Source organism: Penicillium digitatum, chromosome 2 (assembly GCF_016767815.1).
Source record: "Penicillium digitatum chromosome 2, complete sequence".
Lineage (NCBI taxonomy): Eukaryota > Fungi > Ascomycota > Eurotiomycetes > Eurotiales > Aspergillaceae > Penicillium > Penicillium digitatum.
Genome location: NC_089385.1, coordinates 1,896,092 through 1,922,087, shown reverse-complemented (window position 1 = coordinate 1,922,087; position 25,996 = coordinate 1,896,092). Strand labels below are relative to the sequence as shown.

Here is a 25,996-nt window from a genome sequence, read left to right as displayed (position 1 = left end):
AGGAATCATCTTTTGTTGTTCCTTCTGGCACTGGACTTGATCATCATTGTTATTGATCAATCTCTTTATCTATATTGCATGGTCATTACCTGCTGAAAATCCTCTAAATTAATACTCTAGCAGGATTGAAGACTGCATAGGAACTTATCATCAACTTGTCAATTTCCGAATTGAGATCGCTCAGCTTAGCACTGCTTTGACTATCAGTCCCATCTCTTCCTCTGCACCTGTCCAGAATACAAGAAGAAACCAACCCCCCAAAATGCCTATCACAGGGTAAAATCCTCTCTTCCACTTCACAACCAATTTCCAAACTAACCTCACAAAGCGTCTACTTCATTCCCTCAAATCCAAACGCCTCAACAGCCCTCCAAACAATATTAGAGCGCCTCCGCGCCGCTTTCCCAAATGAAGAACTAACCCCAATCGGCCGCTGGGGCCTGGAACAAAAGCTCCTCCGCGACACCCCAGGCTTACTCCCTTCTTCCTCCAACTCAAACCAAAAACCCCCAAATCCACGCTATATGCAATTCCTCTCTTTGACCCACTACCCAACCCATGGCTTCATAATCACCTCGGGGCCCGAGAAACCCACCCCAGCATCAAACAAAATCCAAAACCAAACCCAGAACCAAGGCGCGTCCGGCCCCGCCAATGCCATCGCGCCAGACCAGTCCCCCTCCCCGCCAATGGTCATGACTACTATCCCCCCTTCCTCATATGGGACCCTCTTTCAGCATTTTACTTACGCTTGCCAACCGTCCTGGAGCCACCGGCTCACATTAGCTGTCCCCAACGGGATCGTCTATGAGGTTGGTGACTTCCGCGTGCGTCTTGGTGACGTGCGACAGACGTTCCCGATGGCGCGAGTGCGTGGTACGGTTGTTGAGATTGAGTGGCGTGGACCATCGGTTGTGGAGGCCATTCCGGTAGATCGGGAGGATGGATCGTTTAGTGCTGGTGTTGGTGTTGGTGCTGGGGGGGGTGGTGATGTGGATAGTGACGCTGTGGGTATCGACCTCTCTAGCTCTGCGATTGAGGAGTCTGATATCGATACTGAGTATGCGGCGACTGCGTCGCTGATTCGGGAATTTTGGGGGAGATTGGGTGTCGAGGCTCGAGAGGCCATTCTTATTCCAAATATTGGGATGGAGGTTAAGGATCGGCTGAGGAGGTGGAAGAAGGCTAGGTCTGGGATTGATGCGAGGGTTGATACTGGTGTTGATGGGGCTGGCTCCGTGGTTGGTGAGCGTGCCGAGAATGATCCTGATCCGTGGTCTGGAGCAGATGTTGCGAGGCAGTTTATGGAGGTTTTACGGTTTAACAGATAGCTGTACGCTCACAAGGGGGAGGGGGAGGGTTTATCTCTTTTACGCTTACTACGGAATTTTGTAGACGTTGGCTGGTTGGAACAAGGTCGCGATGTTGAAACAAGCCCAGCACAATCAGGGTTATAGGGAGAGAGTCATCATTCCTATATTATGAACACTTGACCCAAAGTACCGCCCAGTTCATTTCGTCTGCTTTTCAAAGCACACGCTTGATCGTAAATCATCCAAGATGTATAGCCTAGTAAGCATAGACTACATGAAATCGGTATTGGAAAATTGAAATGGAAGAGAAACATTCTCGATAACACCCGCGACGTCAGCTAACATGGAATAAGGCGCATGGTGGAAATGCGTTGTTTATTTTTGCATCATGAGCTGAACGAACTCGTTGTCTGTATGGAAATAGAGAGGTTAGCATCTGAGCAGACAAATGCGGATAGGCTGCAAGATGGTTTCCAAAACATACAGTCGATCCGGCCATCACCATCCTGGTCCGCCTCGCGGATCATCTCGTCCACCTCGTCGTCGGTCAGCTTCTCGCCGATGGAAGTCATGACGTGGCGCAACTCGGCGGCAGAAATGAAGCCGTTGTTATCGCGATCGAAGACCTTGAATGCCTCGCGAATTTCCTCCTCGGAATCGGTGTCCTTCATCTTGCGAGCCATCATGGTAAGGAATTCTACCGCACATCAGTAGGCGTCTTTCGAATATATCAGTGGGTTATGATCAAGTACCGGGGAAGTCAATGGTGCCGTTGTTGTCAGCGTCAACCTCGTTGATCATATCCTGCAACTCAGACTCGGAGGGGTTCTGGCCCAGCGAGCGCATGACGGTGCCAAGCTCCTTGGTAGTGATTTGTCCTATTGGTAGAATTGTATGTCAGAAATCATTTCTCTTGAAATTCAATCGCAGAAGAGATTGATGTGGGCTCGACTGAGCTGTCGGGCGCAAGCACCACGTACCATCGCCATCCTTGTCCTATTTCGCAACAAAATAAACTCCGGTCAGCATATAACCATATCTTCGATCTGCATGTGGAGTCAGTCACTTACAAAGAGGGAGAAGGCCTCCTTGTACTCGGACACTTGCTCTTCGGTGAGGGAATCAGCCTAGAGGGTGCGATGGTCAGTGAGGTTCAAAAGAACAGCGAAACCCCGCATTGTGGGGGTTTGTTTTCGCCAACACAACTGATAAGTTAGGGGTCAGGGACACACCATGATGAATGTGGATGGGAAAATACAAAGTGAGGAGGGGTCAAAATGAAGAGGATCAAATAAAGAAGAGGGTTAAGGGGAACAGCCTTACGAGAGTTACCAAAATAGCGTGCCTGAGGATACCCAGTCAGCATCGTTTCACCTGAGGGCGGTGGGCCCCCCTCCTGGAGCTGAATGTGGCCACCGTTGACATGTGTAGTTTTGTTTTTTGTTTTTTTTGTTTTTTCTTTTTTTTGGAGGGAGGGGTGTTTGGCCTTTTTTAATCTTCAGATATCAAGATTTTGTATTTTGATGTTCAAAGGTATGGATTATATCTCTTAACACCTTGTAAGATATCCGTGGATATAACGCCGGACAAAAGCTTGATCCCGGAGCACATATGCTGAGCTAACGGTGTCAATATGCCGAAGCGACATGGCGTCTAATTACAATCAGGTCTTGGCTTTTGATTTCTTTGATCTTGAGTCCTTTACCGACTGCGGGGCCCTGGATTTATAGATCTACAGAGTAGAACAAAACAGATTAGAAGACATATTGTAATAGTTTGTATTCATAAAGTATAGCAGTTCTTCGGTCTAGTGGCCTTCGAACTCGCATCTTGGGAACACCAGAAACCTAGGCAGGCCACGTTGTGCGTGAAAATCCAGAGTCTCGAGGCACTGTCAATTGAGTATGCAACCCATGCGCAACCTGCTGCAACTGGAACATTGACACGAGAGCAGAATCTTCTTAGGAGAGACATGTGTAGGTCGAACGATCTTCACTTACCCAGCCATACCAAAATTACCCCACTCCACGTGGACAAAACCATGGATTACATGATGAATACCGGGCATACGTGACCCCTTCCGATATGTGGAGAGCTCCTATCGTTCATTTCCGGCGAGACTCTAAACCACCATTCTTAACACTCCCACCTGATCATGATTCCTATAACCTCACCAAATCAGTAAAAAAATCCACCCAACGCCCTCACAATGTGGCGGGATCGTACCAACCTGTATGCAACCCCATATGCCCTACCCTACCCCAAGCGCAACCCGCCAGCGCCGGAAATAGCCAAAGAAGCAAAAGAAGATACACCACTTATAAAAAAAAATAGCCTACAAAGCAGAGAAACAACTAACACTTCACCTCCAAACCCAGCTACCTCTCCTACCGCCAATCCCTAATTCACCACCCAGCCAAAAAGCCGCACTTCACACCCACAAATGGCTTCTCCGACACGCCCTCACACCCTGAAGAAAACAGGCGCCTAATATCCGAAACAGAAGAGGATGGCGACATGGTCATCGAGATGGATCTCCTCCCGCCGCGCTGGGTCGACGTGCAGGAAGAGGTCTCCGAATTGTTATCCGAGATCGCCCAGAAATCCGCCCAGCTCGACAAACTACACCAGAAACACCTGCTCCCAGGATTCGGCGATGAGGAGCTGCGCAAAAAGGATGAGGGCGTTATCGAGCGCTTGACGCAGGATGTCACGCGCTCCTTTCATGATTGCCAGCGCTCCATCATGCGCATAGAGACTATGGTCGGCGAGTCCAAGGCGCATGGCGGTGTTACGAGTGGGGAGGAGACTATGGCGAAGAACATTCAGATTTCACTTGCTGCGAGGGTGCAGGAGGCTAGTGCTAGGTTTAGGAAGAAGCAGAGTACTTATTTGCGGAGTATGGGACCCTTGTTTCTTTTTGTGTTCTTGTTCTTGTTCTTGTTCTCGGCTATTCGAGGCGGAAGCGGTTGGTTCAAATGTGCTAATGCGATGGTTTGCTTCTGTGCAGAATTGCGAGATCTAGAGGGTATTGCGACGCCATTCGATGGCACGCCTACGCCTCTTACCCAAAATCCATACACGGACCCGTCGATGATGGAGTCAGATGCCGATAGGTCCTTTTCGCAGACGATGTTGCAGGAGACCTCACAACGACAGACCGGTCAGAATGATGCTGCTATTGCGCAGCGGGAGCGCGAAATCAACGATATTGCAAAAGGGATTATTGAGCTCTCGGATATTTTCCGTGAACTGCAGAGCATGATCATCGACCAAGGCACCATGCTGGATCGTATAGATTACAACGTTGAGCGGATGGGCACCGAGGTTAAGGCTGCGGACAAGGAGCTGAAAGTGGTATGTTCCCTCTTTCCATATTCAATGTCGCTAGAACGAGACGCTGACTCATATAGGCTACGGGTTATCAACAGCGAACGACCAAGCGCAAGATCATGCTACTTCTCCTGCTGGTCGTGGTGGGAATGATCATTTTGCTGGTTGTGAAACCAAAGAGGAGCCGTTCAGCGCCACCGCCACCGCCACCACCACCACCTCCTCCAGAGGATGAATCTTCGAACAATATCCGCTCTGTGTTTGCTTACCGGGGGCGAAGACATCGGTTATCGAACCGCTTCGCGCGAGATCGGTGGATGGATCCGGATATATTCCGATGACGTTTCTTTTTGCAAATGTCATTGGTTCATAGTTAATGTGACTAGAGGAGCAGACATGACCAGAAGCAGAATAATTCCCTTTGCACATCGGTAGTTGCTGTAGTTGTTTAGTTCCGGAAGTGAGTAGATGGGCACATAGATCCGATGTATATGAAGACGCTAAAAAGTATGCGATGCACTTACACGGAGAAAATTCGGAGAAATCGGATTCCTATGCTGTGACCAATGCCATGTTACATGTTCCAACTCGTACATTCAGTTAACTCATACACGATGGAAGTGATATCCAACATAAACCGAAATAAGAATGTCCAAGAGGCAGTTGATAGAATAGAAAGGAAACGAACAAGTCATACAAAACAAAAGGCAGCCGATGCACATAAATTACCATGGCATCAGATAGCCTCAACCATGATGCTCCAAGCTAACTTAGTGTTTGCCCTGAGTGGCAAGCAGGTCAGCCACATCGGCATCTAGATCGCCGGCCGCAAAAGCCGCATAGTCCTCCTCGCCGTGCGAGATCTTGCGCCTCTTTGCATGGCCATCGGAGGCATTATCAAAGTCATTGCCATGGTGCGGAGAAGTAGTAGATTGATCCGAGATGGCAGTCCCGTTGCCTGACTGCTGCATGTCAGGGATGTTCATAGGGTTCCATTCTGAGATGTCGTCGTCCGCCTCTTCAGTAAAAGGGCCACGGCGAACCTGTTGCTTTTCTGGCTGTGGGGATCCCACTGGCGTAATAGCTTCCACCGGGGGAGGCGTCAATGCCTCGACTTCAGGGCGGCTGAATGCGTTGTCGTGTCCACTGTGTTCGCCGGGGTTTGTGCGGGACTCTTCACTGGGTAGAGCGCGCATAATCGCATCCTCGACCTCGCGCTTCTTGGTATCGACTGAGGTTTTCTTCTCCGAGAGTCCAGCACTAAGGGCCTCTTCCCTCGATAGCTCTGCGCGGTTGGTCTGCAGGATCTTTTCAAGTCCATCGATCAAGGCGCGGCGCGATTTGATTACCTCGGAGACGGAGTTTTCTGCGTTGGCGAGCGTCTTCAAGAGTGAACTTAGCCGTGCAGCGTGAACTGGCAGTGTAGGCTTCGGGGTATTGGGATCAAGAAGTTTATCGAACTCCGAAGTAGCGGTTGTGGCGGAAGTATTTGAGTTGATGACAGCCTTGTTGAGAGCAATCTGCAACGGGTTGAGAGGCTGTAGTTCGGACGGGGTGGATCCCGAAGAAGTGTCCTTGAAGAAGGAGCCTCCGAGGGTTTGCTTCTTGTTTGTAGGGCGAGCTTTGTCGAGGTCTGTGACATGATCAGCTTGGCTGGTCCATCCTCGTGCCCATTGATTCAACCTACCGTCCACACGAGCTTCAACTGCATCCAAAATAGCTCCATCAAATACGTTGCGTTGTCTCCAGACCTCCACGACTCGGCGAATCCTTTGTTGGTATTCATTTGACGATCCTTTGTAAGCTGCTGACGTAGCATCGACAATTATCTGCTACTCTATTAGTTTGAGTTGCAGTGGCGGACTGCTAGGAAGACGGACCGGAGATAGCGCAATGAGGAAATCATTTTTCCCGCGTACTTTAGATTGTTGGGCCACCTCTATAGATAAAATTAACAAACGGTGTGAAGCTCGAGTGTAAAAGGACATGTGTACCATTGGCCAGGTAGATCAGGTTGAGTCGCTTAGGAGGCGGCGAGTCGCGAATCTTTTGTAGCCAAATTTGTACAGTCCGTTCAGCATGGCGTCTATCGTTACAGGCGAAAATTCAGCAAGTCTCTTTAAAGTTGGAGCAAGTATCCTCACCTGTGGAACATAACCCATTGCGCAACAGTGACAATGCTCTCCTGCGAGTCATTCAGAGCTGATAGCTTTGCTTTGACAGCGTCATCAGTGAAAGCCATGGTGACAACAATAGTAGGCACTCGAATTGAACGGGAAGCTTTTGAGAAGTGAAATAATCAGATCTGAAGTGCAAGTTTAAATCACCGTTGGGGACAAATGGGCAACGAGGATCAATTGAAGACCACTAGGACGATTATGAAATGCAGTTAAGTTGCAATCAAGTCGAGTCACCGTAGCAAAGCCAAAGTAATATCAAACGAAGATTTCAACTCTCAACCTTCTTCATCACAAGTGAAGCTGAAGTGGTTCGTACCCCAAGCTTGGAACATGGATAAGCTTACCGCCCCAGAACCGGCAGAACAACGGGGCTCCGAGCCCACCCCGGCCACACCTGTCAACACTACTTCCTTCTACTATCAACTTTTTGGCTCCTTGAATACCTCTTTTGACGACCATCTCCTTGATTCCAACGTCTTTATTGAATCGTACGACAGTCATAGGCAATCTTTAACCAGCATGGCTGACCGTTTCCCTTCCCTAGAGGACTTCTCTGAGGGTATGGTCAACCCGCCTTACTTACTCCCCTTACACCGGAGCTAACTTGACCCGCATTTAGGCCAGACCGAAGTAGCCGATATACAAGCTACCACCGATGAAGATTTCCTTGCCCGCGAGCGTGCTGCGCTCGGTGAAGATGCTGAGCAATTCGCTACTTCTCAAGACCACGTTGCCGGCGGGAATGTAGGCGCGGGGGATGACGACCTGCTCGGCGGAGGTGACGAACCCGTTGAGGAGATTGGCCTATTCGAATCATCTTTCCCCTCCGTTGCGACACAAAACCAGAATGAGGTATGACTTGGCTATTGGATATATGGTAGTGAACACACCGTGTGCTGACCAGGGGTTACATCCATGCAGCGCGTTGCTCCCGGTGGCACAATCACTGGCTCCGGCTCACCCTTCCCCCGCACCGGATATCAGAGCGCCCAGGAACCCGAGGATGAGGGAGATGCTGTGCGGTGAGTTGAGAATCTCAAACCGTGAATGACGGGACGACAGTGTGCATTGCCTTTGCGATCTGCATTCATCTTGTTTCGGCTCGGATCCTCAAGCTGACGTCTATCTTTCAATCAGTGAATGGCGCGAGAAGCGTGATGCTGAGATCGCCCGCCGTGCAGAGATCTCCGCCGAAAAGAAGGACAATACCGTCAAGAAGGCACAGGAGGATATTGACGACTTCTACGTTTCCTACAACAACAAGGCTGACAAGAACCGCTCCCACGCCCGCGCCGAGGCCGAACAGTTTCTTGCCAATCGGGAGGATACCTCTGCCGGTGGCACAAGCTGGGAGCGCATTGCTAAGCTGGTTGATGTATCGGGCAAGGGCTCCGCGGGCGGTGCCAGCGGCTCCGGAAAGGAGCGTTTCCGCGAATTGTTGCTCGACCTCCGAAAAGACCAGGAGGCTCCCGGCTCAAGCGGAATCTAGGTGGTTTGCTTTGGAGCGTGGGGGATAGAAGATTCGGGAGTCCGGGGCTAAGACGTGGTACTCACAAGTTCCCCACATTTACTCATATGATATGGCTTTTTCAACATCCCCTTTCCCGCAATATTTGGTAGCTTGACCGTGATCTGGCAGCTACATCTCTTGTTACCTTTTTTTTTTTTTTTTACTCCACGCAGCGAAGTCTCTAGGGAGGGTTTGTAAATTAGTAAATTAGTATCTTACTCAAATCGATACCATCGTTAATACCACGGATTTCCTTCTCTAATTGATTGGCCCTGATCAGGTGTCTTTATTAAACGCTTAGTAACAAAATGATTGTACAACAATTATGGAAGTGGTTGGTAACCTGTTCTCCGGTCAAGAGGAGGTAATGCATACTCAATTCAAATCACCATCGCCTTTTGCACATCCTTAGTCAAGCTCGGTTATATCACCACCAGGCTCACCAACTTCCTGCTTTCCCTCTCCTTCCAGCTCCTTCAGTTTCTTCTGGCCCTCTTCTGTCGTGGCGTCCACGATTCCTTCCTCCAAGCTGAGCATGCCGCCATTGCCCAATTGCTCCACAACGACCTCCGCCTCCTCGACGGACATTTTGCCGAGAACCTTGTTGACTTCGTCCAATGACTCTGTTGCCAGTGCCTTTTGCAGGTCCTCAGGGAAAGCGTCGAAAATCTTGCGCACCTCAATCTCAGTGGGGTCCTCGCTGTTAGCGGCGGGCAAATTGATGGTGATCTTGGTGTTGGGATCAACAGCGTGCAGCTGAATTTGCTCCACGCCCGCAGGGTCGTTCGATGCTGAGCCATCCTTGCTGAGCTCAGCGGAGCGGGTTTTGATGCGAGCGTAAGTGTCATTGACATCATTAAGGAACAAGGTGGATGCGCGGTGATCCTTGGTGGTGATGCTGGAAGTTTACGTCAGCTATTGATTGAAAAGAAAAGGTAGGGGATTGACATACCGAGTGAAGAACAGCTGAATACCGTCACGACCGAGCGAGCGGCAGTATTGCAGAAGCAGACCTTGATGTACGCACTGGCGGGCATAGTCATCTTGGCCCTTAAGCTGACTGTTGAAAGCCTCAACAAGTAGACCGTCGGTCTCTTTCTCGGCGACAATGTCAGGGTTCGCTGAGATGAAGTTCAGATAGGCCTTGTAGTCTCCAGGTTTGAGCTGAGCAAACTTCTTTGCCAGTGGGCTAATCTCGATATCGGCGGGGTCATCATTATCGCCTTCATCATCGGCCTTGGCGGCGGAGCTTCCCGCACCAGGGTTCAGGAGCTCAACGGAGCTCTCCTTTGTTTTGATAGCCGCCTTCTCCTTCTCAGTAGTTTTGGACACATGTGATTGGTTGAAACCTTCATGTAGCTTATCACTGGTAATTTTGGCGCCTTCCTCCTTCTCAAGCTGTGCAAGCTTCGCGAACAATTCCTTTTGGAGTCCTTGAATCTTTTCCAAGTGTCCGTTGACGCCCTGAATATATGCCGTGAAGATGTTATCAGGCTTAGAATCGCCAATTTCCTTTTTCACCTGATCCACCAGTGAGCTCATCATCTGGGAAAACTTTGGCTGTTCTGGCTCGTGTGTGTATACTCCCTCCGGCGGGGTAGGGGCCTGGTCTTCGGCGGGCTTGCTTGCGAACTCCATAATCGTCGTGAAAATGAACTCATCGGGAGAAGCAGACGAGTCTTCGTGCTTCTTGAGAGACTCGAGAAGCTTATCAATACGCGAAAGCAGTCCCTCATTGATGATGCGCTCGTACTTCAAGGTTTTGATTTCGTGACGACGCTGCTCTCGTTGCTGGTGAATCTGAGCCTGCTTTGCTCGGATGAAAGAGCGCTTATCGACATTGGGATGAACTTCGATATCCGAGTCGTCGGACAGCTCCAAGGAGTCCCATTTGCTGTAGTCGAGGACCATCTTGTCTGACAGTAAATGTGTAAAGTAGGTATGGGGTGGGGTGGGCGTATTAGCGGCAGAGAAAATAGGTGAGGGACAAAATTTTTGGCGGTCTTGACACGAATAGTGATGTGACAAGTTTATTGGTATATATTTTTAGTGATTCAACCCAGTGAAACCAAAAAAAAAGAAGCTTCTGGTGCCAGAACAAACGTAGTATCCAAAGCTCTCGACTGGCTTCCACGGGCGGTAGATCAAGGCAAAAGCACAAGCGGTCGACCATGGCAAAATCGGCCTCGAAAACCGCTTTGCCGATGGCCGTGGGCGTCAGACGAAGCTCCAGACACATCCACTCTCATTCCATTGCGCGTTCCAAGGAGCTGAGTATGTGCCATGTGATGTGCTCATCTTGAAAATATCCTGCTCAGATATGGCATATCGACGACTTATTCGGTGACATCATTGTAACCCCATTCCGTTTCCACCATTGTCCGATCCACCTCCGAGATGCGCGGTGCCAGGCTGCCTATGTCTCTGGCCTTGGGCGTCAGCCCACGGCAGGCTTTGAAACCACATAGCTCCTTTACCCGCGATCTAATATCCAAAGCGCGATCGTCATCTCTCTTCTCCGGCGACCACAATGGGCTGAACCGTCTCTACTCAACCGCCTCGGGTACACTCCGGGATGGTGCCAACCCACTCTTGCTTCAAAACTACAGCTTCAAATATACCTCTTCTACATCTCGCATTGTCTCCCAAGCACGCCTTTTATGTTCAACTCCTCCACTTTTCCAGGTGAAACCAGCCGCAACCTCCACACACCCAACTACCCAGTCAGCTCTAGAACCGAAAGAAGAAGTGTTGGAGGACAAGGGATTTGAATTGTCCGAGCGAGCAGCGCAGGCGGCGCAGGTCAATCTGAGCGCTAGGTTGGCTAAGGAAGGTGCATCGGGAAAGAAGTCCGGATTCGCAGAAATCTGGCGGCTTTTGAAGATCGCGCGCCCCGAATCCAAGGCCCTTAGTTTCGCCTTCTTTTTCCTCCTAGTCTCCTCATCGATCACAATGGCAGTTCCTTTCTCCATTGGTAAAATCATGGACGCTGCGACTAAAGGCATAACAGAAGGCGGCGGCGAATTGTTCGGCATGAGCATGCCTATGTTTTACACTGCTCTCGGTGGAGTCCTACTTCTCGGCGCTGGTGCAAACTATGGGCGCATCATCATTCTTCGAATTGTTGGTGAGCGAATTGTTGCCAGGCTACGCTCCAAGCTTTTCCGTCAAACGATTGTGCAAGATGCCGAGTTTTTTGATGCCAACCGCGTTGGCGATCTGATCTCGCGCCTTAGCTCCGACACTATAATTGTTGGCAAGAGTATCACACAGAACCTGTCTGATGGTCTACGAGCCGCTGTTAGCGGTGCAGCTGGATTTGGTCTGATGGCCTACACTAGTGCAAAGCTGTCCACTATCTTGCTTGTATTGCTTCCTCCAATTGGCCTCGGCGCTCTCTTTTACGGTCGAGCTATCAGGAATCTCAGTCGCAAAATCCAAAAGAACTTGGGATCGTTGACTAAGATTGCGGAAGAACGTCTAGGCAATGTCAAGACTAGTCAGTCGTTTGCCGGTGAAGTTATTGAAGTCAACCGGTACAACAAGCAAGTCCGCAAGATCTTCGAGCTTGGCAAAAAGGAGTCTCTGATTAGCGCGACCTTCTTCAGCTCGGTGAGTAGGCAGATTTGATTCCATGGGCGGTTTTTTGCGGCTTTGACTGACTTCTTAATAGACTGGCTTGATGGGCAATATGACCATTTTGACCTTGTTATATGTTGGTGGTGGGATGGTGCAGTCGGGAGCTATCAGCATCGGACAACTAACTTCGTTTCTAATGTACACTGCTTATGCAGGCTCCAGCATGTTTGGCCTCTCAAGCTTCTATTCAGAGCTGATGAAAGGTGTGGGTGCAGCAAGTCGACTCTTTGAGTTGCAAGATCGTCAACCCACAATTCACCCAACCAAAGGTCTCAAGGTTGAAACTGCCCGTGGACCCATTCGATTTGAGAATGTTATGTTCTGCTATCCCACCCGCCCTGCTGTGAAGATCTTCCGGGAACTGAACTTCGAGATCCCTCAAGGAAGTAACGTTGCGATCGTTGGACCATCTGGTGGAGGCAAATCTACCATTGCATCCATTTTGCTCCGGTTTTATAGCCCCACTGAGGGCCGGGTCTTGATCAACGGGCAAGATATCAAGGAAATGAATGCCAAGTCGCTTCGCAGAAAGATTGGTGTGGTTTCTCAGGAACCTGTCCTCTTCTCTGGAACAATCGCTGAGAACATCTCCTATGGCATGCCTCGGGCAACACGCTCAGAGATTATTGCTGCTGCACGCAAGGCCAACTGTCAATTCATCAGCGACTTTGTAAGTCCACCGAGCAGCTATTTTTAATGAACCAAGCTAACCTAATACAGCCTGATGGACTTGATACTCACGTTGGAGCTCGTGGAGCTCAGTTGTCCGGTGGTCAGAAGCAGCGCATTGCCATTGCACGTGCCCTTATCAAAGAGCCTGATATTCTAATTCTGGATGAAGCCACTTCCGCCCTCGACGCCGAATCCGAGACTCTCGTCAACAGTGCGTTGGCCGCTCTGCTTCGCGGCAACAACACGACAATTAGCATTGCCCATCGTCTTTCCACCATTAAGCGCTCCGACACGATCATTGTCCTTGGCCCCGACGGCAAGGTCGCCGAGCTAGGCTCCTATGATGAGCTCAGTTCTCGCCCGGATGGTGCCTTTACAAAGCTCATGGAATGGCAAATGAGTGGTGGCGAAGCCACGTCACCTCCGGTCAAGCCTATTGAGGTAGACCAGCTTTGGGAGTTCCATAAGGAGGAGTCAGAGCCTGAGCTGGAGGGAGACGAGGTAGAAGAGGTAGAGGAGACAGCCTTGCCTAAGAAGGACTAATAGTCTTACCTCGTTCACTCTCGATCCCATCCTTACACTACCATCTCACTACCATCTCTGTTCATCATTATTATCATTTTTGGGTTTGAAATACATGCTTCCTCATCTAAACTCATCTCTCACAGTTCTCTCTTCTCATACTTCTACACACATTCTGCATGTTGGATTTTCCGATAGACGCTAATATCAGCAATTATTATTCACAAATCCTGATATCAAACCTACTGCTCGATTTGTACTTTGCTGCTTCGTTTTCCACAACTTCTGTTCTGGCATAATACAAAGAAAGGCAAATGCTGAAATCGGGCACTCAAAATTATATCTAGATGCTTTGATGAGATTTAAAGGCGATAATCGGTGAACGCTCAAAAGTAACACACCGACATTGGCAAAGGTCCTGGGTCTATGTACATATCTGAGAAGACACCTGGAAAGAACGTCCTAAGACACATCGGAGTGTTCTGATATAGAACGTCCCTTCTATCCTCATTGGCCTGATTTATCGGCCCACATCTTTAAAGACGTAGGCCGCATAAGCGGCTAAGTATTCTTGCTTTAGAGATATCTCGTAAGTTCCAATTAAGCCTTCTATACACCAAAGGTATGGCAGTGACAGGTGAAGGTTGTCAGGCCGAAACCTGACCCACCCTCAGCGAGTCAGTTTCCCCTCCAGAGATCCTTGCCAGATGCCTTCCAGATGGACCACTTTACTGATTTCCGACAGAAGGGAAGATCCAAAGGACTTGAAGCAACCTGAAGGGTGAAAGAGATAAACTGAACTCCTAGGATGGATTCTTCGCTTCCTCAACTAATAAAACATGAAGGGTAAGAACATATAGTCCTGGCCCGACGGCAATACTGACCGCCTCCCGGAGGCGGTCATTAAACTCCGTCCTAATTGCTATTTCATACATGATGATGAAAAGGACTATTCCCCCTAAAAAAAAATCTTTCCTTCCGACAAAGGTGAGCCCTGACAGGAGAACTGGTGGATCGCCCGACGGGGCCCGCAGTCCGATGCGGGTCCTACGACATATCTTGCTTAGTAATCAGTCATACGCGGACCTCAGCAGCGCATTACAGCTCTTTGCTACGAGATAATCCCCTTGTTTTATGGAATCTTTTACTTATACCTAAGAAGAAGTGGCTGAAAAAAGTAGCCATGGACCGCATACGTAGACTCATTTCCCGTCCAGCGGCGTATGAGCAACTGCAGGACTCCGCCTCGGACGACACTGATGATTCAACATACACAGAGCGATACCAGCAGTCCCCCTTTTCAAGATCTCAGTATGGCATATTCTTCCTCCTCGGAGTATCTATGTTATGGGCCTGGTACGTGGAACCCAAAAGTCTCCGAACCTGGAGGAACAAGCTATATGTGTTGAGCCATAATTAACGCAGAGCACAATCTAGGAACATGTTCCTTGCGGCGACACCATACTTTTACAGCCGCTTCAAGTCGGACGACTGGACAAGACTGCACTACCAGCCGTCGATTCAGTCAATGTCAACTGTCACCAATCTTGGAGCCGCCTATGCCCTAGCAAAGCTACAGAAGAACGCCTCCTATCCACGGCGTATAACGTTTTCGCTATTGATGAACTCTGTTGTGTTCACTATTCTAGCACTCTCGGCAGTTGCCATGACTGATTCCTCACCTCGGGTGTACTTTGGCTTCTTGATGGTGATGGTGTGCGCCGCGAGTCTGGCCACTGGCATCAATCAGAATGGCGTCTTTGCACACGTCTCCGGGTTCGGAAGGGAGGAATATACCCAGGCTATTATGGGTGGACAAGGTGTTGCCGGAGTGCTACCCTGCGTTGTACAGATCTTTTCTGTACTGGCTGTACCGCCGAAGGAGGATAGCATTGGTAAATACCAAGGCCAAGATCAAGATCCTAGCATGCCTCAGACGAGTGTGTCGACATCGGCATTCATTTACTTCCTCACGTCTACTGGTGTCTCTGTCATAGCTCTGCTTGCCTTTCTATATCTTCTGAGACAACAACCTTCTTCGAGGCAAAAGTTGACAAGAGATGACGATGAGTCGATTGCGGATGACCGTGAGCAGTCCAAGACTGTCAGCCTTTGGACTTTGTTCATTAAGCTGCGCTTCCTGGCATTTGCTGTATTCGCTTGCTTTTTGGTTTCGATGGTATTCCCAGTCTACACGGCGGAAATCCAGTCCGTCAATGACCCTGCCAGTTCACGGGTCTACGATCCCAGTGTCTTCGTTCCATTAGCATTCTTGCTTTGGAACCTGGGTGACTTGGCTGGGAGAATGTGTGTGGCTATTCCAGGAGTTTCCTTGGGACAGCATCCTCAGATAGCTGCTATTGTGGCCATTGGCCGTGTAATTTTCATTCCCCTGTACCAGCTCTGCAACGTCAACGGCCAAGGTGCTGCCGTCAAGAGTGATTTTTTCTACTTCCTTGTACAGTTCTTCTTTGGTGCAACTAATGGGTATCTGGGGACAAGCTGTATGATGGGCGCTAGTCACTGGATTGTTGCCGATGAAAGGCCGGCTGCTGGTGGATTTATGAGCCTGGTTCTTGTTGGTGGATTGGCTGCTGGGAGCTTGTTGAGTTTTTCTGTTGCCAGTGGCTGATTGCGGTGCTACATAATTTGCGTTCATCTAGTAAATCCGAATACAACGAGTGACGATCTAAAAAAATCCTTCCATTCCTTGATCCCAGCATGAGTACTTCTTGGCTAGGTAACCCATTGAGCCCTTTGATGTAGCCCCTGGTTTCCGTTTGAGCAGGAGCCCTAACTTGAGACTCTTAAGTCGAAGTTTGCCGGCTGTCTCCTTCGCGTTTTCAATCGGGTTAAAACGCACAGTCACTTGGGACTCTGAATAATCTCCTCTAAATAGCCCCTTACCATTTGAAGTCCTCCAGTCAAGCCTATTGTAAGTCTCCTGTCATCCTATCTATCGTTTGCCCACCCCCAGTCCTCTTCTCCTCAGTTCCTTCATCGTTCTCCTCTCTTCTTCCCTTCCTTACACTACTCCCTCTTTTGAATATTGGGTTTTCAGTTGCCATTCGGTAAGAGCAGCATCCCCAAACGTATTTGATCGTGTATCTAATAGTCTCTAGTTGTTGTTCGACATGATTTTCGATTCCTTGGCGATAGGCGGCTGGTGCCATATCCTAGTCGTCCCCTCATTCTGGAGTCTGCTGAGTCGATTGATTGCCTTGGTGAGTACCGATATAAAAGACTAGATACTCAAGGAATGTGATACTCATTTCAATCCCAACCCCACAGCTGTGTGTCTATTATGTAGGCTGGATTATCCACACTCTTTGCTTCCACCGTCTGAGTGGTTACCCTGGCCCCAAGCTGGCTGCCATCACTCCTTTGGTCCACCTCATCTGGGATATCCAGGGTAAGCAGCACTCGACTTTGAAGCGTCTCCATGACAAGTACGGAGACGTGGTCCGCATCGCCCCAAATGCTCTCGTTTACCGTGCCGCACCCGCCTGGAAGGATATCTATGGTCACCGCAAGAAGGGACAAAAAGTCTTCGTCAAGGATCCGGCATTGTATGCACCCACTCCTAATGGTGTCAACGCTATCATCACAGCCAATGAGGACGACCACTCCCGGATGCGCCGTTTGCTGACCCATGCTTTTTCCAACAAAGCCCTGCGCGAGCAGGAAGAAATCCTCCAGATGTACGCTAGCATGTTTATGGAAAAGCTCAAGGGTCTTATGGGAAGCGCCTTGTCTCAGAATATTGACATCACTTGCTGGTTTAACTTCACCACCTTCGACCTCATTGGCGACCTCGCTTTTGGAGAACCATTTGGCTGCTTGTCAAGCAGCACATACCACTGGTGGGTTCGAATTATTCTGGATGCCGTCAAGGCAAGTGCCTATCTCAAGGTGTTTTGGTTCTACCCCTTTCTTGTTCCCCTGGTCCGCGTTCTGGTTCCCAAACACCTTCTCCAGAAACGTCAAGCCAGTTTCGACCTGAGTGTTGAGAAGGTCCGTCGTCGTCTCGCCTTGGGTGCCACTCGCCCCGACTTTACTTCGTACATCCTGAAGCACACCAAAGATGGAAAGGGAATGTCGGAGGAGGAGATGGATGCAAACTCGGCCGTGTTCGTCCTGGCTGGCAGTGAGACTACCGCTGCCCTGCTTTCTGGCGTGACATACTACCTTCTGCGTTCTCGTGACAAGTACGAGCGCCTGATCCGGGAGATTCGTGGGGCTTTCGACAAGGACGTTGATATCAAGCTGTCCACTCTCATGGACCCTCCTTACCTGAACGCCGTTCTGACCGAGGCGATGCGCGTCTACCCGCCGATTCCTTCTATGCTTCCGCGGATTGTTCCTGAAGGAGGAGCAATGATCAACGAGCAATATGTCCCTGCAAAAGTGAGTACAATATGCTAGGTCTAGTCCCAATGTGTGTGCTGTTTTGTGGACAAATGCGAAGCGCGTGGAGCTCGTTTTAGAAAAGACAGTTCCATCTTCGCTAATTCCTGTCTTAACACCAAAAAAGTTCCAATTCTAAATTTATGGTCCCAAAGCTGACGACAGTTCAATACAAACAGGTCTCTGTCTCTGTCTCGCTGTATTCCGCTTTCCACGCAGCCTCGCATTTCAAGGACCCCGAGGAATTCGTCCCAGAGCGTTGGCTGAATGAGTCTGACAAGTACAGCAACGACAAGAGAGAGGTTTTCCAGCCCTACTCCTACGGTCCACGGAACTGCCTCGGTCAACAGTAAGTGCCTATCCAATTACTCCCTACTCACTCCATCCGTATTTTCGCCTGAGCCGTTCTCTGACAGTGTTTGCTGACGTTTCACTTCCAGCCTTGCGAACGCCGAAATGCGTCTCCTGCTCGCTAAGCTCTTGTGGAACTTCGACCTGGAGCTGCTCCCTGAGTCGCTGAACTGGACCGACCAAAAGTCCTTCTCGCTCTGGAGCCGTCCTGCGTTGATGGTTAGGCTCTTCCGCGCTGGAGCCGGATCCGCAGTCTAAGTGTATGAACTTATGAAACAAAGTGATGAAAATCTCCTTTTACTACACATCCGGTTGAGACAGATCGTTGTCTCGACTGTGGAAAAGCATGCGGCCGAAAAGCGTTTGTCAAAAACTTTGCAATGGCGCTTTCTTTCCTCTTGTCTCAGGGTTGCGGCTGGGCTGTTTGTTTCGTCCTCCCTGGGAAGTTGAGTACATAAAGTATGGATGCATCTAATCGACTAGGGGTTATTACCCCTGACACAAAAGGCTGGAAGCATTTGGGAGCGGGCCCTTTCTACTAGAATAGAAAAAAGTGAAATACACACTCTTCTGTCATAGACCTGGTCGCTTGGTCGGAAACTGAAAGACAGTATAAGATGGCTGTGGCGTGTTTCTCGACAAAAACACCATGATCATTCCCATGCGTTCAGGTAGAAGTAGGGTAGAGTCATGTATTTCGTATGCAAAAACTCAGACCACTAGGATATTCTATACGCAAGTCCCTCATTTTCTGGTGACCTATCCAAGGCAATGCATCTGATCTTGAAACACCTGGCCCCACGTTCACGGTGTAGTCAAAAGATGACTCCTAACCATGCAAATTTTAAAATCCATATAACTCCCTAGTGTGCCATTACTTTTTTGTGCATTAGAGGATCATTAGAAAAAATCTTGTTCGCCTAGCCATTGCGAGTCCATCGCATAGGCCACTAAATCTGCAGCGCAACACATGTCTTCATGTCCATGTTCCAAATCAAGAAGTTCGAGGACAGATTTCAGTCTGTCATTTAGTGTTTGCTTGAGATGTGAGATACCAACCTGTATGTCTTTGGCATGTCCCTTCTTGATGAGGGACCCGGCCTTAATCTGGAGGTTTCCTTTGGCTGTCTCCGGTTTCGGTGTCATCTTGTTCGGCGAGCAAGATGCAAGAGCCTTTCTTTGTGGCTTTACAGGCAGTTTTTCAGGTTTGCAGTTTTTAAACAGACTCTGGAGCAAAAACAGTAGCCAGACCAAGTTGGTGCGTGGGGAGTATTCTGCCCAGATGCCAGGGATATCCGCCACCTTTTCTGTTTTCATGGGGCAACCAGTATAAAGTGTTGCGCGCATACTAGTTTTCAATGTTAGTAAGTAGCTTTTAGAAATTGGATGAGGAGGCATAGGGTAACATACTATCGGTAGGTGTTTCGTTGCATAATCTCGTCTTCATCTTGGCCAATAGCATCGAACAATTGCTTCTTGTCCAGATCTGACGACGCGACCTCAGTGAGACCGGCAGGGTCATCGGTCAGGAGTAGATCTGCCCGAGAGAGAGAGTAGTCGATGATGGTAGTTTCAAGGGAGCTGATTCCAAATCCGCTGGAGGATGAATGTCGTGCAATATCGTGTTCCGTGGGGGGATCCATGCAACCATCCTCCCGCGTAGAACGTATGCAAACATTTCCTAAATGAAGATCTCGATGTTCAAACATAGCATACTCCTCTGCCCTGGCCAAAGCCATGGCAACCCCCCAGAAGATATCATAGATCTGGAAAATTGACGACCAAGGGAACTTTTCCAGTTCACATCCCGCATCGTCCATCTCAACAATTGCCCATAGCTGTGTGTCGGGGTAAGCTTTTTTGTTGGACGGGTTGGGATTCATGCAGTCATCTTTGGTCTTCTTATAGTGATCCCATGCATCTTGGAATGACTCTGGAAAACGACCTTGAACTACATGAATCTCTCTGAAGCGAGCAAAGCCAGGGACCGGGTCCAGATACTTGAGCATCTTGACCTCGGCAACAATCTCATCAATTGTAGTGAACTTTTTGGATCCGGGACCGCTCTTTGCTCGCAGAGGCACAATCTTGAAGACTCCATCGCCATATGATTTCAGTTTAGCCAACTTTGATTTTGACACCACTGTTCTGCAAACTTCTTCCCGCATGTGAAGTTTGTAGACTTCACCGTAGGATCCCTCTGCGAGTTTTGCGACATCGAACATGTTTGCTGATCTCGAAGCCCATGAGTCGAACTTCTGAATACCCTGCGCGGCAATTGGTGATAGTGCCTCATTCAGAATTGGGCTGACATACCCGCTGGCTTTGCTGTCGTGGGCAACTTCAGAGGACCATGTGGGTGTGGGAATCATCTTCCTTTCCGCTCTCCTTCCATCGGAAGCTGTGCTTGCCTTTTCTCGATCCTTGCTTGTGGACTCCGACGTCGTAGCTGGGGAGTCTGATATGATCCGCGGGGGACTTTCTGGAGCCTTTGGGCATATTTTGACCTCTACCATCGTTTCGCATTGCTTCGATTTTGACTTTGTTTCCTCCAGGGAGGACTTCACGGAGGATTGTGTTGTCGTTGTGTTTGAAGTGTCCTCTATCGTGGATGGACTCAGTTCATCAGAGGGAGTTTTCGGTAAATGTTGCTGCCTCTTGCCTTTAAGATTCAGAGGCTCTGCATGATGATCTAGTTGAGGGGTTGAGTCGTCATCGATTGTCACTTGGGCTAGTTTCACTTGGAGGCTTTCCACGGGGTCAACATGTTGGGCTTTGGATCTGGTCTCTTTTACCGGGCTTCTTTGGTCGAATACAGCTCTGGCGGCGATGGCTCTTCGTTTCCCGTATACTCTGCGCTGAGCTACCGACTTGGGTTTGGGTTGTTTGGGCTTCAGTGGTGTCGCGTGACTTGGAGTTGGCGACGGTGACCAGGTTGACATTGTCAAGGACGATTGACACACCCTGTATGTTAAAATAAGGTGTGGAATACCTATTTTAAGGGGGGGTAGGGTGGTTTTGGTCGGCAGATTGAGGTCGAGAAAGACGATCTGGGCCAGCGGGGAGGGATCGTGTTGACGTTTATCCTAATCAGGCATAGCGTAGAGTTGCTTCGGTGAAACCCTTTGACCTCTGGACTTATGTCGGGCTATCATGTACTTCAAAACAGATCTAGCATCAATCTTATGAACTGCTGTATACAAAAGAAACTTGAAGCGATTGTATTTTGACAGAGAGATTCTGAATCAGATCAAGAATTACGTGGAAGTCAGGGGAAAGTGTATACTTCTACAACCATTGAGTATAAACTCCGTACATTCGGCAGATTTCGGATTTTGTACTCCGTGCAAGGGATGCAATTCATCTTCTTTTTGCCATGTTGACTGGACTTTCTCTTCATGGCTTTCCCTTACATCGTACATGAAACGAACGTGGGATTCAGACCTTTGAAGATCCGCGCCCCTCCCCCCCGTGGCTGTTGCTATACGTTATGCATACTAGAACACCCACAAGTTCAGAGACACCATCCCTTTATCCAGATTTCGGGCCAGAATGGTCATCAGATACGGAGTACGGAGTACTCTGTAGACCAGTCGAAACTCATACAACCCAGATCACCCTGAACGGTGAATGGCCTGTTACTATCCACAGTGGACATCAAGCCGGGGCTGACCGGAAGTGGTTCTGCTAGTCACATTTGTGACGTACGGGTTCTCCCAAAGGCACCAGTCGAGGGAAAACAAGATAATTAAATTAAGAGGGAAAAAAAGGGAAAAAAAAGGATAAAAAAAAGAAGATAGAACTGTTAACATGATACATCCAAAACCGAAACCATCTTGAACTTTGAAACCAAAAAAAAAGAACGAAAAGTCCACTCGGACGCACGCGCCTCGGTTGTGTGGGCTTTGCCATTTTTTTCCTTTTCATTTTCCGCCTCCCGCCTCTCCCTCTTTAACACCTTCTTGACATCTCATCCAATGTCAAATTAATTACTTATTTTATATCCTCTTCTCGATGCTTGGGCATGGCGTTCAACTTCAACTGGTCGCCTTTGATGGCGGACGCGAGTTTTTATACTCGCGCCCAAGATCTGCTCACTGCCGCTCTGAATAAATCTCCCAAACCCCCCATAATCGTCGACGATATTCACGTCACCGAGTTGAACTTGGGATCCATTCCCCCCGAACTCGAGATTTTGGAAATCGGCGACTTGGCCGAAGATCGTTTTCGAGGCATCTTCAAAATGTCCTATACTGGCGACGCATTTCTTACCTTGAAGACCCGAGTTCAGGCGAATCCACTCAATACCTTCCTCCTCACACGACCAACCTTTGGCTCGCCAGTACCTCTTGCTGCAGCGTAAGTCTTTAGTCCCACTTCTATCTCTGACTTCGATGTCTCAAATGTGTTTACTGACACTGTCTCGATTTTAGGACCCCGCTCACCATACCTCTACAAATCACCCTCTCCAGTTTCAAACTTTCTGGATTCGTTATACTGGTTTTCTCAAAACAAAAAGGAATCACAGTCGTGTTTCGTAATGACCCGCTTGAGTCACTGAAAGTTTCCTCGACTTTCGATTCGATCCCGTTCGTGCGCGACTTTCTTCAAAAAGAAATTGAAGCTCAGCTCCGGATATTATTCATGGACGAGCTCCCAGCCATCATTCATCGACTTTCACTCCGGTTATGGGTCCCAGAATATCGCACAGGGGAAGAAATGAATGACGAGACCGACAACACAGCCAAGTCAAGAAGCGAAGGCCCTGGCCAAGATCCTCTAGCTAGCCCGCCACAGGATCCCGTCGACTCCCTCGGAAATGCATTGAATGAGTCAGAGATCGCATCTCTCTCATTGGATTCATCAGTCGAGACTCACTCCCTCTTTTCGCAAAAGAACCTCCTGCGCTTGGCCGCTCTGACAGACTCGCAACGTACCCTATCCTTGTTCACTCCCACGATTCAGGAAGTGGTGTACCGGGCATGGACTTCTCCAACAGATACCAACGAATTCCCTTCGACCGTGATATCTCCACCGAGCCCAACTCTTTCGCGAACACACTCTCAGATGGGAAGTATGTCTTCCATTCACGAAACCGCCAGCACTGTCTCCATGCAAAGTCGCCCCTCCATGTCCAGCAATTCATTTAGTACCAGTACCTACGGTTTGAGCTTAGGTGCTGGACGGCATTCCAAAGCCCACGCGCGGAAACGGAAGAAGCGCGTTGTGGATCTGCGCCGCCCTAAGACAACCGATGACGCTGTGAGTGTCAGCGGTGAAAGCGTCATGACTGAGTCGTCTATGCCCCCCTCTATTGTCTCTGCGCCTCTCCCCATTGTGAACGAGCCGTCAGATGACCCGGTCACACCCCCTCTCTCCCCTGAAGCCGACTCTCACTTGCCCGTCATCCCCGAAAGGCATTTACCCAGCTTCTCCCGTCCAATCCGTCGGGATGGGGACTTGCCATACTCCCATGAGCCCACCCGTGAAACCAAAGCGGGGGACGTGGAAGCCACCTCTCGTTCTACTGTGCGTGGTTATCCCCAGGAGAAGGCCGAGCCGGGTCCGTCTAGCAATCAGCGACCCCCTTTGCCTGCAACTATTCTTTCGTTCAACAAAGACCAGAATGCCAACGAAAGCGTCGATTCCGTCTTGGTTGAGAGACTCGCCGGTGAAATCGCTCGTCGGATGCGCGAGGACAAGCTTATGACAAATGCATGCAGCGGCTTCTGGAGCCGCCAGCATGAAGACAGTCCTCCCCCAGCGTACGGCCACTGAGCGCTTACTTATCTTCTACACTTGAGCAACTCTCGAGGATGACCGTCACGATTTCATTCCTTTCCTTTCCTTCTTCTATCCGGTTTTTTTTTGGTTCCTTCTTCTTTTTTTTTGGGCTAAATTGATATTTCTTTGGAGCGGGGTTGCACAAAAATAGGGTCTGTCATGGTACAGCTGGCGTTGAGTTTCGTTTGGGGGTTTCATTTTTACATGATACCACACTCATTGGCCTTTTCCTTTGTATTTCTCATTTTAAAGCGGGCTAGTGTACTTGGAGAAGATGGGATGTTTGGGGGTTTCAATTATATTTCTCGTTGTTCTCAATCGCTCCAATCGCTTAAATCGCTTAAATCGCCTGAATATCTCCGATGCGGGTCCAAAAGCTGGAGACAGCGCTAGACCCGGGAGGAACTTAGCTCCGCACCGGGCACGGCGAACCGAACATCTCTCGATTCCTTCCCAGTCCTTTCCCTTCCATCCATATCACATCACTTCCAACATGGCGGGCATGTTCAAGAACGTGTTTGGCTCCCAGCCTAAACCCGATGATGGTATGTTACTTGACACATCTCAATTGCTGAGCTGACTCCGGTAGACTTTGCCGACTTCGTGGAAGCTCCCAACCCGTCGCCTGCCTCCCTCCTCGCCGACTCGACCATCGTCCCAGCTGCCAACACACTGGCCCCTAAGGCGGTCCCCTACACGGCTTGGTACCGAGTATGGGAGAGGACTTCCCCGAGCGATTTCAAGCAGGAGGCAATGATCATGCCCTTCATTCTCGTGATTGTCCTCTTCCACCTCTGGGGAACGCGCAAAAACCGACGCAAGGCGAGGGACTGGGCGCAGGCTCACGGTCCTTCTCTTCAAAAGGAGTTTGCTGTCGTCGGATTCGATGGAATCGCCCGACCGGCTCCCGTGGAAGGCGAAGCGATCACTGTGGAGCTCGCCAACCCCGAGTCATTGCTGAAGGAGAGATCTGCCTCCGAGTTCGCCGCGTATGCGACTGGCCGCCAGAACGTTGCCTTCCTAGACGTTAACATCAAGATGCCCAAGCGATACAATCCTATCACCTTCGTCATGGAGTATGTCTTCAGCTTCTTCTTTGAGAGCTGGGAGCCCCCCGTTGAGAAATACGAGGCTCTGCTGTATGCTTTCGATGGCAAGGAGAAGGACCTCGTTCCTGTTCTCGCTAAGGATTCTGTCCCCGTTAAGGTGCCTAGCTCGACTTACGACGGCTTCATCTGGGCTGTTGTTCACAAGAGCCACATGCGCAAGTTCCGCAACGACCGCTACGACGCCTCCATTACTTTCTCCAAGGATAACCCCAAGCTTCCCTCGTGGGTCACCGTAATGACCGAGAGTGCTGAAATAAGCGATACCCTCCTCACACCGGAGTTGATTCAGGCCATTGAGCAGGCTGGCAATGACTTTGAGTTCTTGATCGTTACGGACCAGCCCGTCGATAGACCCACTAAGTGATTAGCCTTAGTGCTCGACTTTGATCAGATCATTTGCTTACAAAGTTGTGTTTCTAGGATCGACGAGACCATTCCCAAGAAGCGCATTCAGCTCTCCGCTAACCTCGCCTCCTCCGCGTCCGGCTACGCCTCTACTGTCCCTCTGTTCAACCAGTTCCTGCGCTTGTCCGACAAGCTGGTCGCCTCCGCCCACTTCCGTGGCGAAGTTATGCGCAAGGTCCGCAACGTCCGCGAAGAGGAGATCAAGAAGCTGCGCCGTGTCGACGAGGAAGAGAAAGCCGAGGAGCGCCGCATTGCCGCCGAGAAGATCAAGAAAGATGAGCGAGAGCGCATCCTTCGTGGTCTGAGCGCCGAGGAGCAGCGCAAGTTCCTTGATCGTGAAGCCCAGAAGGAACAGAGGCGCCAGGCGAAGAAGAGCACCCGGAGGGGCTAAACGGGGTTATCCTTTTTTTTTTAGCTCCGGAGGATTATTATTCTGTCTTCTCGCACCTTTCTCTGTAGGAAGGCTGCGGGTTGAATGTTTTATCCTGCCATTTCGATACCTTTTTAATTTGATGTATTCATATTTATGTGTGGGAGATATGTTATCTGACACAGAATTGGGGGTTTCAAAACGTTCAGCTACATTCAATTCAGATTTATGTTCAGATTATAGAGGTGTGCGTCTGATTTGGATCCCAGGAAGCAGCCAAGTAGATTCTTGCCGTCTCATACCTCGCTAGCATCTTAACCTCGCCTCATCACTCCAACCCAACATCACTAGTTATTCCAACTATCCTTATACACTCCGCCCTGGTTCATTCACTCATCGCA

At 49.6% G+C, this 25,996-nt stretch overlaps 12 protein-coding genes across 12 annotated transcripts; 8 read left to right on the top strand and 4 right to left on the bottom strand.

Moving 5' to 3' along the window:
- Nucleotides 1–262: 262 nt before the first annotated feature.
- Nucleotides 263–1,331, top strand: Pdw03_6762 (Mediator complex, subunit Med20; the record flags this gene model as incomplete). The annotated part of the gene is made up of 2 exons (XM_014681204.1): nucleotides 263–276; nucleotides 329–1,331. 2 exons carry the CDS (start codon nucleotides 263–265, stop codon nucleotides 1,329–1,331), a joined length of 1,017 nt encoding a protein of 338 aa, XP_014536690.1.
- A 357-nt stretch (nucleotides 1,332–1,688) lies between these two features.
- Pdw03_6761 (Putative Calmodulin) lies at nucleotides 1,689–2,548 on the bottom strand (the record flags this gene model as incomplete). Its single annotated transcript, XM_014681205.1, has 6 exons — nucleotides 1,689–1,723; nucleotides 1,798–2,010; nucleotides 2,066–2,191; nucleotides 2,294–2,309; nucleotides 2,384–2,440; nucleotides 2,546–2,548. The coding sequence occupies 6 exons, from the start codon at nucleotides 2,546–2,548 to the stop codon at nucleotides 1,689–1,691; spliced, it is 450 nt and encodes a 149-aa protein (XP_014536691.1).
- Nucleotides 2,549–3,522: 974 nt separating this feature from the next.
- Pdw03_6760 (SNARE complex subunit (Tlg2), putative) lies at nucleotides 3,523–4,987 on the top strand (the record flags this gene model as incomplete). Its single annotated transcript, XM_066101441.1, has 4 exons — nucleotides 3,523–3,545; nucleotides 3,692–4,212; nucleotides 4,324–4,670; nucleotides 4,727–4,987. 4 exons carry the CDS (start codon nucleotides 3,523–3,525, stop codon nucleotides 4,985–4,987), a joined length of 1,152 nt encoding a protein of 383 aa, XP_065956524.1.
- Nucleotides 4,988–5,416: 429 nt separating this feature from the next.
- Nucleotides 5,417–6,888, bottom strand: Pdw03_6759 (RNA polymerase II, large subunit, CTD; the record flags this gene model as incomplete). The annotated part of the gene is made up of 5 exons (XM_014681207.1): nucleotides 5,417–6,279; nucleotides 6,334–6,475; nucleotides 6,527–6,585; nucleotides 6,641–6,732; nucleotides 6,791–6,888. 5 exons carry the CDS (start codon nucleotides 6,886–6,888, stop codon nucleotides 5,417–5,419), a joined length of 1,254 nt encoding a protein of 417 aa, XP_014536693.1.
- A 268-nt stretch (nucleotides 6,889–7,156) lies between these two features.
- Pdw03_6758 (Clathrin light chain) lies at nucleotides 7,157–8,315 on the top strand (the record flags this gene model as incomplete). Its single annotated transcript, XM_014681208.1, has 4 exons — nucleotides 7,157–7,385; nucleotides 7,446–7,678; nucleotides 7,748–7,848; nucleotides 7,964–8,315. The coding sequence occupies 4 exons, from the start codon at nucleotides 7,157–7,159 to the stop codon at nucleotides 8,313–8,315; spliced, it is 915 nt and encodes a 304-aa protein (XP_014536694.1).
- A 429-nt stretch (nucleotides 8,316–8,744) lies between these two features.
- On the bottom strand, nucleotides 8,745–10,247 carry Pdw03_6757 (Hsp90 co-chaperone Cdc37; the record flags this gene model as incomplete). Its single annotated transcript, XM_014681209.1, has 2 exons — nucleotides 8,745–9,234; nucleotides 9,289–10,247. 2 exons carry the CDS (start codon nucleotides 10,245–10,247, stop codon nucleotides 8,745–8,747), a joined length of 1,449 nt encoding a protein of 482 aa, XP_014536695.1.
- Nucleotides 10,248–10,733: 486 nt separating this feature from the next.
- Nucleotides 10,734–13,190, top strand: Pdw03_6756 (ABC multidrug transporter Mdr2; the record flags this gene model as incomplete). The annotated part of the gene is made up of 3 exons (XM_014681210.1): nucleotides 10,734–11,948; nucleotides 12,010–12,645; nucleotides 12,696–13,190. The coding sequence occupies 3 exons, from the start codon at nucleotides 10,734–10,736 to the stop codon at nucleotides 13,188–13,190; spliced, it is 2,346 nt and encodes a 781-aa protein (XP_014536696.1).
- A 1,162-nt stretch (nucleotides 13,191–14,352) lies between these two features.
- Pdw03_6755 (Major facilitator superfamily domain, general substrate transporter) lies at nucleotides 14,353–15,801 on the top strand (the record flags this gene model as incomplete). The annotated part of the gene is made up of 2 exons (XM_066101440.1): nucleotides 14,353–14,525; nucleotides 14,607–15,801. The coding sequence occupies 2 exons, from the start codon at nucleotides 14,353–14,355 to the stop codon at nucleotides 15,799–15,801; spliced, it is 1,368 nt and encodes a 455-aa protein (XP_065956523.1).
- A 502-nt stretch (nucleotides 15,802–16,303) lies between these two features.
- Nucleotides 16,304–18,185, top strand: Pdw03_6754 (Cytochrome P450 monooxygenase, putative; the record flags this gene model as incomplete). The annotated part of the gene is made up of 4 exons (XM_066101439.1): nucleotides 16,304–16,393; nucleotides 16,461–17,576; nucleotides 17,756–17,925; nucleotides 18,017–18,185. The coding sequence occupies 4 exons, from the start codon at nucleotides 16,304–16,306 to the stop codon at nucleotides 18,183–18,185; spliced, it is 1,545 nt and encodes a 514-aa protein (XP_065956522.1).
- A 642-nt stretch (nucleotides 18,186–18,827) lies between these two features.
- On the bottom strand, nucleotides 18,828–20,869 carry Pdw03_6753 (putative serine/threonine-protein kinase haspin-like protein; the record flags this gene model as incomplete). The annotated part of the gene is made up of 2 exons (XM_014681212.1): nucleotides 18,828–19,275; nucleotides 19,338–20,869. 2 exons carry the CDS (start codon nucleotides 20,867–20,869, stop codon nucleotides 18,828–18,830), a joined length of 1,980 nt encoding a protein of 659 aa, XP_014536698.1.
- Nucleotides 20,870–21,951: 1,082 nt separating this feature from the next.
- Pdw03_6752 (Mitochondrial distribution and morphology protein 34) lies at nucleotides 21,952–23,705 on the top strand (the record flags this gene model as incomplete). Its single annotated transcript, XM_014681213.2, has 2 exons — nucleotides 21,952–22,286; nucleotides 22,361–23,705. The coding sequence occupies 2 exons, from the start codon at nucleotides 21,952–21,954 to the stop codon at nucleotides 23,703–23,705; spliced, it is 1,680 nt and encodes a 559-aa protein (XP_014536699.2).
- A 499-nt stretch (nucleotides 23,706–24,204) lies between these two features.
- Pdw03_6751 (DUF1682 domain protein) lies at nucleotides 24,205–25,616 on the top strand (the record flags this gene model as incomplete). The annotated part of the gene is made up of 3 exons (XM_014681214.1): nucleotides 24,205–24,256; nucleotides 24,301–25,180; nucleotides 25,241–25,616. The coding sequence occupies 3 exons, from the start codon at nucleotides 24,205–24,207 to the stop codon at nucleotides 25,614–25,616; spliced, it is 1,308 nt and encodes a 435-aa protein (XP_014536700.1).
- Between the last annotated feature and the right edge of the window lie 380 nt (nucleotides 25,617–25,996).